The 14,754-nt window shown below is 38.9% G+C and overlaps 1 protein-coding gene across 3 annotated transcripts in view; it reads left to right on the top strand.

Annotated features, from left to right (window-relative positions):
* Positions 1-14,754, top strand: part of apbb1 (amyloid beta precursor protein binding family B member 1) — a 50,004-nt gene that overhangs the window by 2,095 nt on the left and 33,155 nt on the right. For all 3 annotated transcript variants that reach the window (XM_088921294.1, XM_088921293.1, XM_088921295.1), the window contains exon 2: positions 5,338-6,062. In XM_088921294.1, coding sequence (XP_088777420.1) covers positions 5,366-6,062 — 697 coding nt within the window. In that variant the 5' untranslated portion in view covers positions 5,338-5,365. The remainder of the gene's footprint in view (positions 1-5,337; positions 6,063-14,754) is intronic.

Here is a 14,754-nt window from a genome sequence, read left to right as displayed (position 1 = left end):
TGTCTTTGGACTATTCCAGGAATCCCATACAGAAAAGGAGAGAACATACAAAAGCACCCATGCTCCAGTGCTGCAAGGTAGCAATCCTAACCATTGCTTCACTGTGCTGCCCATTTTCAAAACAGATGTTGTTTTTACTCATAGTAACTGTCAGTCTGTAAAACTCTGTAAAACAGAGAAATCTTCATAATCTCTGAAAAATTAACATATACACCCCTCATACAGAGATTACACAGCAGCCCTGCAGCATGTAATCTATGACATGATAAGTGCTTTACAGAAGTGGTTTTCAAAGTTCTATGGTCTGCTGACCACTTACACCAAGTCATGGATGTGGTGGACCACCTATACCTACGACCACTTGTTACCCTGTAAAATGAATCATCTATTAATGTACTAAAAATAACTAAAATTGAATTAAATTTGATGAAATGTACTAATATTTTTACAAACAATGCTGCACATTTTGCAGATGTTTTCATTACTTAAAAAGTTAATGTGACGAATGGAGCTGCTTTCGTTGAGCAATGAGAGAAGTGATATTTGGATACAAGCTGGACAAGTCTCATGCCCGGACGAAGACATCACATTAAGCACAGCTTCTGCTTCCTTGCACATCACGTTTATCAAGCTGTTGGAATTAGAATTACAGCACTGCTGGTATGGATTACAAATGACCTCACTCGCATTTTCACTTCTATTCAGCATCTTACTCGCTCTTGTGCTGTCACTATCCTTGCTATATTTGCATTTCAGAGTCCCAGATTTGAGCCAGAGTTCCATAATAACCCTTCTGCTTCGACTGCTTCTTTAAATTACACCTTGAACTTTAAACTCAAAGTAACATATTCAAAAGTAAGAACAGAATGGTACGAACAATAATCAGTGCAAAGGTCGAACCACACTCGCACATCAAAACAGTGTAACCACGCAATCATGACAACTAGTGATGCCCGGGTTGACTCGGGTTCAAAAAAAGATTTTAGATCAGGTTGGGTGGATGCGGGTTGATATATGACCTAAAGCAAAATATTACAGAAAACTGTATCTTAAATTAAACTGATTTTAAGGTGTAAAACTGACGTTTTACCATATTTAAGCCACAATTGGTTGTATCACAAGGCAAAGTGGGAGAAAACGTAAGCAAACAAAAAGTGTATTTCAAGGCGCTGATGGGGAGAATGAAGAGGCGAGGTGGTCAGCTATAACTCAAGCTTCATTAAAACACAAAGGCAACAGAAGGGTACAGCCAATGAGAATGAATGGAAACTTTGCCCTTTCGGCAGACCCTCAAGCCAGCCAAGCCGACTAGGCTGGTGCTTGCCCCATTACTGACACATAGTCCCCTTAATGGCTAGTGGAACCCCGATACTTATAATCAACACACAAGTCCCTCCTCCCACTTTTTACAGCTTGCAGTTCTTAACAGTGCTCCTAGGGGGAGCCCCTTCATAGCGAACACTACAATATTCTTTCCTCTGACTTAAACAGCGCAGACTTGCTTTTTAAGAAAGATGATTAGGTCAGCCCGCGGACCACCTGGCACACACTCCCAGACCACTGGTGGTCCACGGACCACACTTTGAGAACCACTGCTTTACAGGATCGTACACAGTGTTGCTTGAAAATATGTGAATGCTACATCTTTCATGTCTTAGACAGTCTTAAAAGAGCTAAAACTTTATCCAAACTCCAATATTTACTGAAGATAACCCAAATAACAGACATGCATGCAAAAATATATAGTGTTTCATTATTTATTAAAGGGAAAGGGCAACACTTTTTATATTTCAGAATTAGAAAGAATTAGCATTGATGAGTGCATTTCAAACCACAACAGCACTAAAATGTACACAGTAACTTGTAAAACCTCCAATTCATAAAATAGATACAGTTTCCAGGTATGCATAGCACCATATTATGCCAAATGAGGCAACAAAACATTTGGTGACGTGAAGAGGCCTTATTACATTGTAAAGTAGAAGGCTTGCTAATACATCTCTGCATGCAGATCACGTTGGAATGAGGTGAAATGTCTGCTGCAGAATCTGTACTTATTTGCTCGTACATCACATTACATTCTTCATAACAGCAACTAGTGAGCAGGCAGGGCTGCATTATGTCACAATTTGTGGAAAGTGTTGCTCTCACCTGTGGAGAGACCAGTGGTTTGCAACAACACAGCAACTTACAGTATACAAAGTTCACAATTTTGTGCTTAATTAAAAATTTGTAAAATATTTCTAAATGATCAATTAATTTATTTTGTTACTGAGATATAATAAGAGGTCTGAGAAATTGGGACTGCAGTTTCCCTTTAAATAAAATGTGCTTATTTAATAGAAACTCAGTGATCTTTCTTGGGGAAAAGTAATTGAACCTTTTAATTCAAAGTATTGTAGTGTTAGTAGTGTTACCTTTATGAGCTATAAGAGCAAAAAAACAAAATTCTTATAGTTACTAACTAGTCTCTTACATGTGCTTGATGAATGTTTGCCCATTCTTCCTTATAGAACAGATTGCTCCGGATTGTTGGCTGTCTTGTATGGACAGCCTGCTTCAGGTCTAGCCACAACATTTCTATTGGGTTGAGATGTGGACTTTGACTTGGTCGTTACAAAACCCAAAATTTCTTCATCTTAATCCATTCTTTGGTAGATTTGCTGAAATGTTTAGGGTCATTTAGGGTCTTTAAGGTTTATGGTGGAGAACACATATTTGGCTTAATTTCAGCTCACAGACAGATGGCCTGATGTTCTGCTCTACAATATTTTGGTATGACTCTGAATTGATAGTTCCCTCAATGTTGGAAAGTAGTTCAGGTCAGTTGACAGAAAAGCCACACTAAACCCATAATTTTAAAGGATGTCTACACCTAAGTCGAGTCTCCATGATCTTAATTTTTCTCCATCTGTGCTTCAATATGCATTCCAAAACATTTTGCTATGGTTTTAGAACCTTCTTTAGAACCTTCTACATACTGATGAACACTTACACCACTCTCCCTGATGTAATCTGAGGACTCTTTAGGTTGTTGCATGAAGTATTGCACTAAACTGGAGATTGGGGGTTTTAATTTGCTATAAGTCATATATAATAAGTCAGAAGTTATAACCTGTGGTGCCATGGGGGTAGTTGACACTGCATTGGGTGTGGTCAGGCTCCCATTCTCCCCTGTTCACGTTCCTTTATAAGCTCTTTTGGGTTCCTTTTCTTTATCTTGCACACACTCTCCTCCAAGAGTGGTGATCACACTGACCCCCCAATCGGGGTAACAGAATACATGACTCCACCTTCCATTACTTCTGGGCCCTTTAACTGGAGTCTCAGATTCACCAAGTTCATCCCGTTGTCCTCACTGCTAGGAACCTCCTGCTCTCAGACACCATCATGGAGACTCCTGCTCCTATTCCATTAGGTCACCGTTTCATACTCAACCAGTGCCTTAGACTCCCAGGTCCGCCTCCAGCCTTGACATCCTCTTCCGATGCCAACAGGTTGGGTTAAACAGCCCAGCTCTCTCACAGCACAGCCTCCACATTCATCCTCTCACCACTGCAGCCACAGCAAGACTGAAGTCCTGCTGAATCTTTCCCCTCTCCAGGAAGTATTCCGGCTAGTTTTAAACCACTTCTACACTTGCCGTTCATTCACTTATTCACGTCAGGTGTGGTTTCTATGGATACGCGTCTCCCTTAATCTGGGGCTCCACCCCCACACCAGACACTCCCTGCCTTGTATCACAAACCGTAAATTCAGAGAGTACTTGATGACTTTTAGGAACCAATCAATCATAATAATTTACACTATCACACTTGGATTCTAAATATACAATATCCAATTAATTTATATAACCAAAATATGCATAATCAACAATGTAATAGAATATCTCTGTAGAACTATCTGCTGTGAACACGAATGCTGATCGTTCATTGAGGAATTAAAAATATAAAAGTTAATAACTTTAGAGTTAAAATACACATTGACTATAACGTGCTATGGTCTAGCTTGTAGGTTCAGTCAGTCTCGTATAAATAAATGACAGTTATATTCTCAGGCACAAGTAAATATACATTAACTATTGTTATCTAAACATCAAACATGCATTTGGTGCACTGGTTCAGCTCTTGTGAATTATGATGTGAATAATGCAGTTTAATACTTAAAGATTCATTGTCCAGATGTCCTTGATGAGTTTAAACTTCGTGCTGGTAAAAAGGAGCTAGGCTGGGTTTCTGGAGCAGCTTTGGTGTGGCTCAGACAGCACTGCTAAAGCAATCATCTTGCTGACTTCGATCTTTAAAACAGTCTGTACACAGTTTGTCTTCTTGGGGGTCCACAAGGTAGACAGAAGAGGAACTTGGTTCGTTCCATGCTATAGTTTTTTTTTCAGAAGATCATTATCCAAAAGATAAACTCACCTCCCTTACTTTCCCACATGCAAAGACCTGTAAACATGTCTGTAGACATGCAAAGGCCATCCTTTAGGTCACCAACTCCTGTAGATCATCCTGAGATAACCAAGAGGGGGCCTCTTTAGCTATATTCCTGTGCATATAGAGAGAGACACCTAGCTGATTATTAGAAATACCACTTAATTCTAAGTAAAATAATAGGCCTTGTTGCTACACTTGTATGGGTAAGAACGGGTAAGAACCTAGTCAGTTTGGTTTTTACCTTTCTATAGTAGAAGCCTTCTAAACCTTGTCCTGGTGAGTGGCACTTTGATTGATTTATTTGGTATGCAATTATTTTAGCTCCTAGTTATACTTACCTCATTGACTGAGCTGATGACTTACTTTTGCACGTGCACTAATTCTTATTTACCTGTTTCTTTTTCTATTGCATACATCAGTTCCTCTAAACAATACATAGAATTTGTGGATATAAACCCTTTCTTTTAGAAAAGTAAGGACTAGTTTTAATTAAACAAGGATTTCATACTGAAAATGTAAGATTTAAAGAACTACAGAAGGGGTTCACAAACTTTTAAGGAGCATTGTTAGAGGCAGCGCATTTGTACAGTGGAAGTCTTCAGGGGTGTTGAATAAACAGCCATCTCATTCAGGAGCTGGGATTTAGCAAGCATTTTCTTGCATTTTTTGAGGGTGTGCATGAAATACCAACTGCATTTGTTTGAAATGAGAAATTTGCAAAAACAACGAAATAATTTTTAGCTCTTCTTGTTAGCTGATCTGAAATCAGGCTTCCTGATCATAGTTAAAAGTGTGAACTGAACAGTAAAGGTATGGGCAATGTAATGCATTTGTAGTGATGGGGATGGTGCCCAGTGTCCTATTCATTCATAACTTTTTTATCTCTTCCTCATTCTTTCAGAAGCTTCACAGTGCTCCAGCTCTTTGTCATGTCACTGGAGAAGCCGTCAGACCTAGCCAATGAAAACACCTGTCTGCAACACCTGACGTTAAGCCTGCGCTACCCTCACAGCACCTTGCTGGACCCTGAGGTGGGCAAAAGTTCTGCCTCTCCCAAGACCCACCACATCTATGCTTCCACTGACCTTCCTGCGACCATGGGGCTGGCACTGCCCAGTGAGCGCTCCAATGAGCTGGCCTACTGCAGAGATGAGGACAGAGTCAAGAACCAGGAGAATGAGCAATCCCATAAGCATGCTGCCAATGAGCCCACCAATGCCAAGTGGGTAAAAGAAGGTCAAAACCAGCTACGCAAGGTGGCAGAGAAGCAGGACCTGAACCGCAACCCAAACCCCTCCACTGAGGAGAAGAACATGTCCCCCAAGAACTTCCTGTCCTTTTACTCTGACCTGGAGGTGTCCACCAAGAACATTGCCAACCAGCCTCTGGTAATTGACACATCCGACAGGTTGGAAGGGAAAGAGGAGGAGGATGGACCACTGGTGGGGGAGAAGGACACAGACTCTTCCTCAGAGACGCAGAGCAGCTCAGATTCGCGTAAGGATGGTTCTAAGAACACCTGCCTGTTCTTCAGGACAAGGAATGCAGTACCCAGTGACGAGGACTCCAGCTGGACCACTCTCTCACAAGCCAGCACTGCTAACAGCACCCCAGATGGGGATTCAGGTAAACAGCCTAAGCTTTCAGACTGCTGAACAGATCAGCAACAAAAAGCATGTTTCATAAAGCATGTTACTTTTCTTGAGATTTCTTGAACCATTTTTAAGAATTCTGAAATCATTTGCCTCCGCATCAAGCTTATCACAGTCATAATATGTTCATAACATCACTATGTTGCTCAGTATTATGCATTTTTGTCTGTATGCAGATTTAGTTATAGTGTCTTGGAATTATTCATTTTGCTTTAGTATTGTTAAGGAAATGTAAAAAAATACAGGGGGTGTGATAAATTGTAAATAGGAGGTTATTAAATCAATGTAAAAATTAGGGTTCTGACACCAGCTTGTATATATATTATAAATATTAATAATTTCACCCCCAGTCAGAGAAAGTGTTATTGAGCCTTATGCAGCATGTGTGTCATTTAAATTTTAAATAAAATGTGTCATTTTATTCTCCAGCAAAGCTCTGATGATGGGGGGGTAGTAAGCCCATAGTGTGCCAGTACACTCACCACACATCAGCCATTAGTGGGAAGGAGAAAATAGTGATGAAGCCAATTCATAGATGGGGCGTTATTAGGAGGCCATGATTGGTAAGGGACCAAATTTCCCATTGGCTACACCCAAGAGTAGGTTACACCCCTACTCTTTTTTAGAAAAGCCCTGGGATTTTTAATGACCACAGATAGTCAGGACGTCAGTTTTATTTCTCATCTGAAGGACAGCACCTTTTTACAGTATAGTGTTCCCGTCACTATACTGTGGCATTAGGACCCACATTGACACATTGAGTGCCCCCTGCTGGCCCCACTAACACCTCTTCCAGCAGCAACCTTAGTTTTTCCCAGGAGGTCTCTCATCCAGGTATTGACAAGGCTCACACGTGCTTAGCTTCAGTGGGTTGCCAATTGTGAGTTGCAGGGTGATATGGCTGCTGGCTTTATTGTAAGACAATAAAGTTGGAAACCTTGCTGAAATTCAGCTGCCACCCCCAGGCACAACAATACTAAATGCTCCTTGCTAAAATTGTAGAAAACATTTAAGTGTTAGTACAGATGCAGCCATTCAAAGTGCGCGTTACAGACACGTACCGCAGGTGACGTCGCTCAGTATGACGCAAGATGACGCGGGGCACCGCAGTACGTGATTGGTTGACCGACAGGGGCACTCGTGGTCCGTTGGTCTGTCGTAGAAAGACAGTAAACGTCTTTGCTGTGCCCGTTGTAGGTATTGAATTTTACCACTGAAGGGAAATCTTAGTAGCTGAGCATAAAAAGAATAGGAGCATACTGTAACGCGTGTGAAGGTCATAAACGATATTAATTTTGGAACATAAACATACAGTGTATAGCTGGTCTTGGTACTTTAAAGAAAAAAATACACACCAGTATTCCATTTCTCCCTAAACATTTTAAGCTTCGAAGTCTTTAACTAACGCGATACCGGAGTCAACAAGCATACTTTTAGAATTTGATTAAAAGGGAATATAATATGGAATCGCGTATCTAAAGAATTTAATAATGGTATTCGTGTGCTGCGACAGGGCTGTGTAGGGCTGTTTCGCCTGCCTGTTCATGTGAGCTGTCTTGTAGACGTGACTACCAGCTGACAGGTTGTGTTTTCGAATCCAGCTGGTGCTGGTCTTTTCTTTTAACAAACATTTCTTCGAAAAAATAGAATAGCGATATTATGGACAATCAATTGACTTTTATATTTCAAAATATCGCAACATGATCGATATTTGCGATATTTTGAACATATCTTCCCTTCTGACAGCGGTGCCTGCTTCTATTGTGTGTGTGTGTGCAACAGAGTAAATTTTTAATAGCGTTTTAAGCGAATAGGTAATTAGATTGCTCGTAAACCTAATCGCTTTTTCTACATAAACACAGCATGATTACTCTCTGAAAATGCTTTTCCTTTATTTTTAAAGTAGGCTCAGATTTCAACTATAGATCGTATTATTATAAACTTTCTTGGAAAAATGTATTTTATGTAAACCATGTTTGCTATTAATTCATTTAGGGCTAAAATACGTTCATTGTCTTCCAATCGAGTCGAGTTGACATTGGAAGCCTGCCACACCCGGACTGTTAAACCAACGCATTAGCACGTCAAAGCCCATTGAGGGTATTGAGCCAGTATTGGCTTTAGTATTCCCCCCCTCTCCCCTCAATTCAATTCAATTCAAGGTGTTTTATTTGCATGACAGATGGGTACAAGCAGTGTTGGGTATGTATATTGTAACGCTTACGGCAGACAGGCACTGTGTAACAGCCGGCGCACCAGAGCAGCGCACCGAGGGAGCGTCTGCATTTATAACTTGGTTTTTAAAATTAGTCAAGCAATATGAAGCATCTTCTTTTACTTTTGAGTCCCTTAAATACATTGAACACAGCTTTCTCACCACTTAAGATTGCTCTTGATACCATCCTTACACAAAGCAGAAGGGAGATTTTAGTGCCTGAGCATAAAAAGAATAGGAGCATACTGCAACGCGTGTGAAGTCCATAAACGATATTAATTTTGGAACTTAAACGTTCAGTATATGGCTGGTCTCGGTACTTTAAAGAAAACATACAGATGCAGCCATTCAAAATGGGTGCGTTATTTTGCGGCATACCCCGGTGGGCGTGTCGCGGTATCACGCAGTGTCACGCGGTTAATCGCGCGTCATTTGACGCTCTGCCGGAAACTATCCGGCGTCACCTTGTAAAACCGCCAGGGGGAGCTTAACCTCTCATGTACAGCATTTGAGCCTTTAATTTTGAACAGTGTATTACAGCATGTTAATCTTCAGTCATTAAAATGTTGGTATATTTTATGAAAGCAAGATTGCTCAGTTGGACAAAAGTACACAACCTACCTTTATCAGAAATATTTATGCATCAAAGCCTTTACCGAAGATATTACTAATAGTATTAATAATGGATGACTTTGGACAAGCTGTATACTCAAAGTATAATTTCTTTAGCACATTTGTACAAGCACTTGGAATCTGTCCAAGCCATACTTTGTCAGGCATTTTGTTTTACTTCAACGGGCATAAAAACTTCCTTGCTTTTAACAGGGCGTTTCATAATTTCTAACTACGAAAATGATTTAAAATGCGACACCTATCATTCAACTAGAGCTTAAAATATCACAAGGAAAAATACACACCGGTATTCCATTTCTCACGTTATACCGGAGTCAACAAGCATACTTTTAGAATTTGATTAAAAGGGAATATAATATGGAATCGCGTGTCTCAAGAATTTAATAACGGTATGATTATATCCGTGTACTGCGGCAGGGCTGTGTAGGGCTGTTTCGCCTGCCTGCTCATGCGAGCTGACTGTAGCCGACTGGTCTAGGTGCGTGCCTGCCAACGGGCAGGTTGTGTGCTCGAATCCAGGTGGAAGGTGCTGGACCTTCCAGTTTTATTTATTTTTTAATCGCGTAACATATTACCGTATGCAAACTGTACTGTATACAGTATGTATATGTATATTTAATGTCTTAACTGTGCCCGTTTAAGTATTGAATATTCATATCTAATTTTACCACTGAAGGGAAATCTTAACATAAACATACAGTATATGGCTGGTCTCGGTACTTTAAAGAAAACATACACACCAGTATTCCATTTCTCCCTAAACATTGTAAGCTTCGAAGTCTTTAACTAACGTGATACCGGAGTCAACAAGCATACTTTTAGAATTTGATTAAAAGGGAATATAATATGGAATCGCGTATCTCAAGAAATTAATAACGATATAATTATATTCATGTTGCAAAAGAACTGCAACGGACATAAAAACTCCCTTGCTTTTAACAGAGCGTTCCATAATTTCTAACTACGAAAATGCCAGGTGAAAGGATTTGTAAACATATTTTGTTAAAGCAAGTCAGTTTTTTCTGCAACACATAAAATACATTTTTCCAAGAAAGTTTAGCCTTTGTCACTAATGAAACCACTAAATAAAGACATAAATATAGAAATCTTAAGATTTGTTTTATTTAATGTTGGTAGCAGGATGAACTGTCAGAGTGTATATTTTGCTCGCAAAGTTGCTGCAAGATGTTAACAGTGAAAAAGGTATTTAGAAATGAGTTATTTCAAGATGAAAAAGAAAACATACACGAAACATGGTTTCATTACGACCAGAATCGGTCTTGAGATATTTTTAACTTGATTTACAGTATTTGAGAGGTATGTCTTAACACCGATACTACAGTGCTTAAGTACTGCTCACGTATATGTTTCTAGGTTTATATTATGCATTTCATACGGTCAAATTACTTTTGAGCAACTAATAAGAAGCGCGAAACGGTATGCATTTTACTTTCGTTTTGTGCTGGGACCCGTGGATTGATTAGAGATCAAGTACATACAAGTCATTTTTTAAATGTTGTAGTTCGTCTTGAAAAAATGTTACGAGTACATCATCTATCAACAATCACACAGGTTCTGTTTCCATATTGCGGATTTTGGTTAGGTATTATCAAATCCAGTGGCGCTGTTAGTTTACTGAGTCCCATGTCACATGGTCTGTGATTGAAGCCAGTTAGACCGGTTTAATTCGTCACAGCCAGCACTCTTCAGGTGTGAGGGTCTTCTGCTCAGAATGAAACGCGAATGTTTGTGTATATTCTAATGGTAGTGGGGGCAGGGTGTGTGGGAACAGGTTTGGTTGAAATTGCATTAGAGATCTATGTTCTTCACACCTGAAACATTTTCTCTGAAAGCATTTTCTTCGCAGTTTAACCGATCTTGTTACAGCATGTTACAGTTTACTTTTATTAACCATATTAATTTTAAGTGCTTAATGTAAAATCTTGTAAAAATATATTTTCATTTCATTGTTCAAATATACATTAAGTCTGACTATCATATAATAAGTTAAATACAAAACTAAAGAAAAAATAGGGATAAATATAATTCAAAATATTTTGCTAACAATGTTAACTGTTTATGAATAATAAAATGTATTAACTAAGGAGTAGGATGGCACAGTTGTTAGTATGTTTTTTGTTTTGTTTCTTTTTCATAAATACAACAGTAGTACCTGATGTCTCAGTGGCTTTCAAAATTAAATTATGCAATAAATAACCACATGTAAGACTCTGATGCTTAAAATGTTTAGGGAGAAAGTGGAATACTGGTGTGTATTTTTTCTTTAAACTACCAATACCAGCCATATACAGTCTGTAACGTAGGGATTTCTATACGTCTTTATTTAGTGTTTACATTAGTGACAAAGGCTAAACTTTTAGCTTCAGTAACGTGTACATATCTCCCCTTTTTATAAAACAACATGGTTGAAAACTGTTCCAGAGCCACTGTTGTTTCATCAGTGAAAAGTACATCATGAAATGCCTCTCCCTGTTCAATCCACTGGAAAAAAGAAAAGGAGCATAAAGCCTCTGATGGTCATAAACGATATTCATTTAGGAGCAGCATCAGAGGTATGTTTTTAACTGCACTGCATTGGAGAGAATACCATAGTGTGTTTTTTTTTTACTCCCTGGCGGAAACTCGCTTCCAGAAGAATCAGTATGGCTCAGAGATTAAATAAAACTTCACTCGCACCAAACAAATGTATATTTCTAAATATCACAACATGATCGAATTTAAGTCATTTTAATAACAATGAATAGTCACCTATGCGTTACAATATAAACATTTATATTGATTTAAATCGCGTTTAAATCACCTTTATTTAAAACCCATAAATAAAGCTGATACTGTTTAGACTTCCAATTATTTAAAACTGTATTAAAGCAGCACGATACACAATGCAACGTAAATCGCTATCTTTGTCTTCTGTGTAATAATGTTCACCTCTCTGTCCAGCAAATTTACAGGTTAAAAACAATACTGTTAGGCTGGGAAAACGATTTTTTTTAAGAAATACAAAATGAGATATAATGATATGTTCCGGCTTAGACATTAACGAAGAGCATAACGCGTGTACTGTATACACTCCAAGTACAACCCCCCTCTCTGCAGGAGTGCTGGCTGTGACGAATTGAACCGTCTCACGGGTATTTTCAAAGTAGGAGGCGAGATTTCCAGCGAAAGACACTCCCCCCCCCCCTCAAAAACCCAGTAAGTACAGTACTTACTAGTTAAAGGCTAGGCTCCCGACTACGGCGAAAGGAACCCTTCTTTCATTAGAATACAATGAACATATTTTAGCCCTGAATGAATAAATAGCAAACATGGTTTACATAAAAGACATTTTTCCAAGAAAGTTTAGCCTTTGTCACTAATGAAACCACTAAAGAAAGACATAAATATAAAAATCTTAAGATTTTTAAAATGCATGACTTTGCTAAAATTTATTTGAAAATAAAAACAATTACAACCGCCAGGGGAGAGAGAGAACAGGGGAGGGATGTTGGTTTTGCATAAGGGGCGGGGCTATGGAAATTAGGTCTGTTTGGGAATGTGTAGTTACATGTTCTGGCTGTTTGTGAATTATCGTTGTTGAGTATGGAGTGTTGAGGTATTGATTTTGTGTAATGCTTTATGTTGAAAATTGAGGTGGATTTTGTTTATGATAAACAGGATAAACTGGGATGGGAGGAAGGTTTGGTTTTGCATAAGGGGCGGGATTATGATAATTGGAGGACTTTGCGAGAGTAAAATGGTTTGATATATTTGATTTTGTATTGTGGTTGTTATCTATGTTTTTGGTTGGTATTATGTTTATATGGTTGTTTTTGTTGGTTGGTTGTTATTATGGTTATTAATAATACGATCTATAGTTGAAATCTGAGCCTAAATAAAAAGAAAAAGCAAGTGATTAGGTTTATGAGCAATCTAATTACTTATTCGTTTAAAACGCTATATAAAATAAAGTTTATTATTAATTTGCTGCACAGAGCGGTGAATATTATTATGCATAAGACAAAGATAACGATCCTGATCAGTTTAGAAATCTGTGTACGCTGTAAGGTTTTTACTTAAACTTTTAAAATACACGTTTTGAATAGAAAGAAATCCTCTTCCTGTTACAGTATGTATAGCAAACCAGCACGTCTTTTTTCTCCAATCAGAGGGGTGTCAGATGGTGTCAGCCAATCACCATTCTGCGTTGGGTAGCAACGGGTGACTGTTCTCAGGCGGAAGATGTAAACAGCTTAATGTTCGTGTTAAATAATTTTTTTAAATTCAATTAAACGGGCACAGTTAAGACATTAAATATACATATACATACTGTATACAGTACAGTTTGCATACGGTAATATGTTTATGTTACGCGATTAAAAAATAAATAAATAAAACTAGAAGGTCCAGCTGGATTCGAGCACACAGCCTGCCCGTTGGCAGGCACGCACCTAGACCAGTCGGCTACAGTCAGCTCGCTGGAGCAGGCAGGCGAAACAGCCCTACACAGCCCTGCCGCAGTACACGGATATAATCATACCGTTATTAAATTCTTGAGACACGCGATTCCATATTATATTCCCTTTTAATCAAATTCTAAAAGTATGCTTGTTGACTCCGGTATCACGTTAGTTAAAGACTTCGAAGCTTACAATGTTTAGGGAGAAATGGAATACCGGTGTGTATTTTTTTCTTTAAAGTACCAAGACCAGCTATATACTGTATGTTTATGTTCCAAAATTAATATCGTTTATGGCTTTCACACGCGTTACAGTATGCTCCTATTCTTTTTATGCTCAGCTACTAAGATTTCCCTTCAGTGGTAAAATTCAATATCTACAACGGGCACAGCAAAGACGTTTTTACTGTAAGTCTTTCTACGACAGACCAACGAACCACGAGTGCCCCTGTTGGTCAACCAATCACTTACTGCGGTGCCACGCGTCATCTTGCGTCATACTGAGCGACGTCACCTGCGGTACGTGTCTGTGACGCGCACTTTGAATGGCTGCATCTGTACACACCAGTATTCCATTTCTCCCTAAACATTTTAAGCATCGAAGTCTTTAAGTAACGCGATACCGGAGTCAACAAGCATACTTTTAGAATTTGATTAAAAGGGAATATAATATGGAATCGCGTATCTCAAGAAATTAATATGCAATAACTGAGTCAAGGGACTCAGAGGATCCAAGGCTAGACTGAGTATAATAGGCTTCGGGCTTCTATTGTGACATCTACTGTAAATTACAGAAATGTTAAAAGTAAACAAAATAAAGTAACTAAAATGTGGTCTAAAATCACCCCTTTAGACACCCCTTTTACTTCACTGGTGTCAGATATGAAAGGCAATAGTCTCCCGTTCTGTCTGCTGTGTGTTGCAGCAGAGGGACTCCCTGCCGCTGAAAGGGGCAGAGTAACTTGCATGCCCTCTAGTACAGTTTACACATGCACGACTTTAAAAGCTAGCAAGACAGGTTTCGATTCACATTAGCTGGCGAGCCTTGTTAAAAAAACGAATGATAATGTAACATGCCACTGTTCATGAACAAAGTTATACTGAGATTTCCTAAGATACGCGATTAAAAAATAAATAAATAAAAATTTGAATCTCCTGCGGAGCACATTCCATAAGAATCAGTGGTTTTACAGTATATATCGCCTTTAAAGGTGGCTTCTCAAAACGCTTTACGGGATAAAAACAACCAGAACAGCAGCAACAACAATATTGTATTTCGTTGCACTTTGAAAACCAAGTAATAACTTAACTATACAGTACGTGCAAACGTTTCGTATGTTGCTGTCGTGAATGCCTGCG

This window comes from Atractosteus spatula, chromosome 7 (genome assembly GCF_055471065.1).
Source record: "Atractosteus spatula isolate fAtrSpa1 chromosome 7, fAtrSpa1.hap1, whole genome shotgun sequence".
In the NCBI taxonomy this organism is placed as follows: Eukaryota; Metazoa; Chordata; class Actinopteri; order Semionotiformes; family Lepisosteidae; genus Atractosteus; species Atractosteus spatula.
This window is presented reverse-complemented; position numbering and strand designations above follow the sequence as displayed.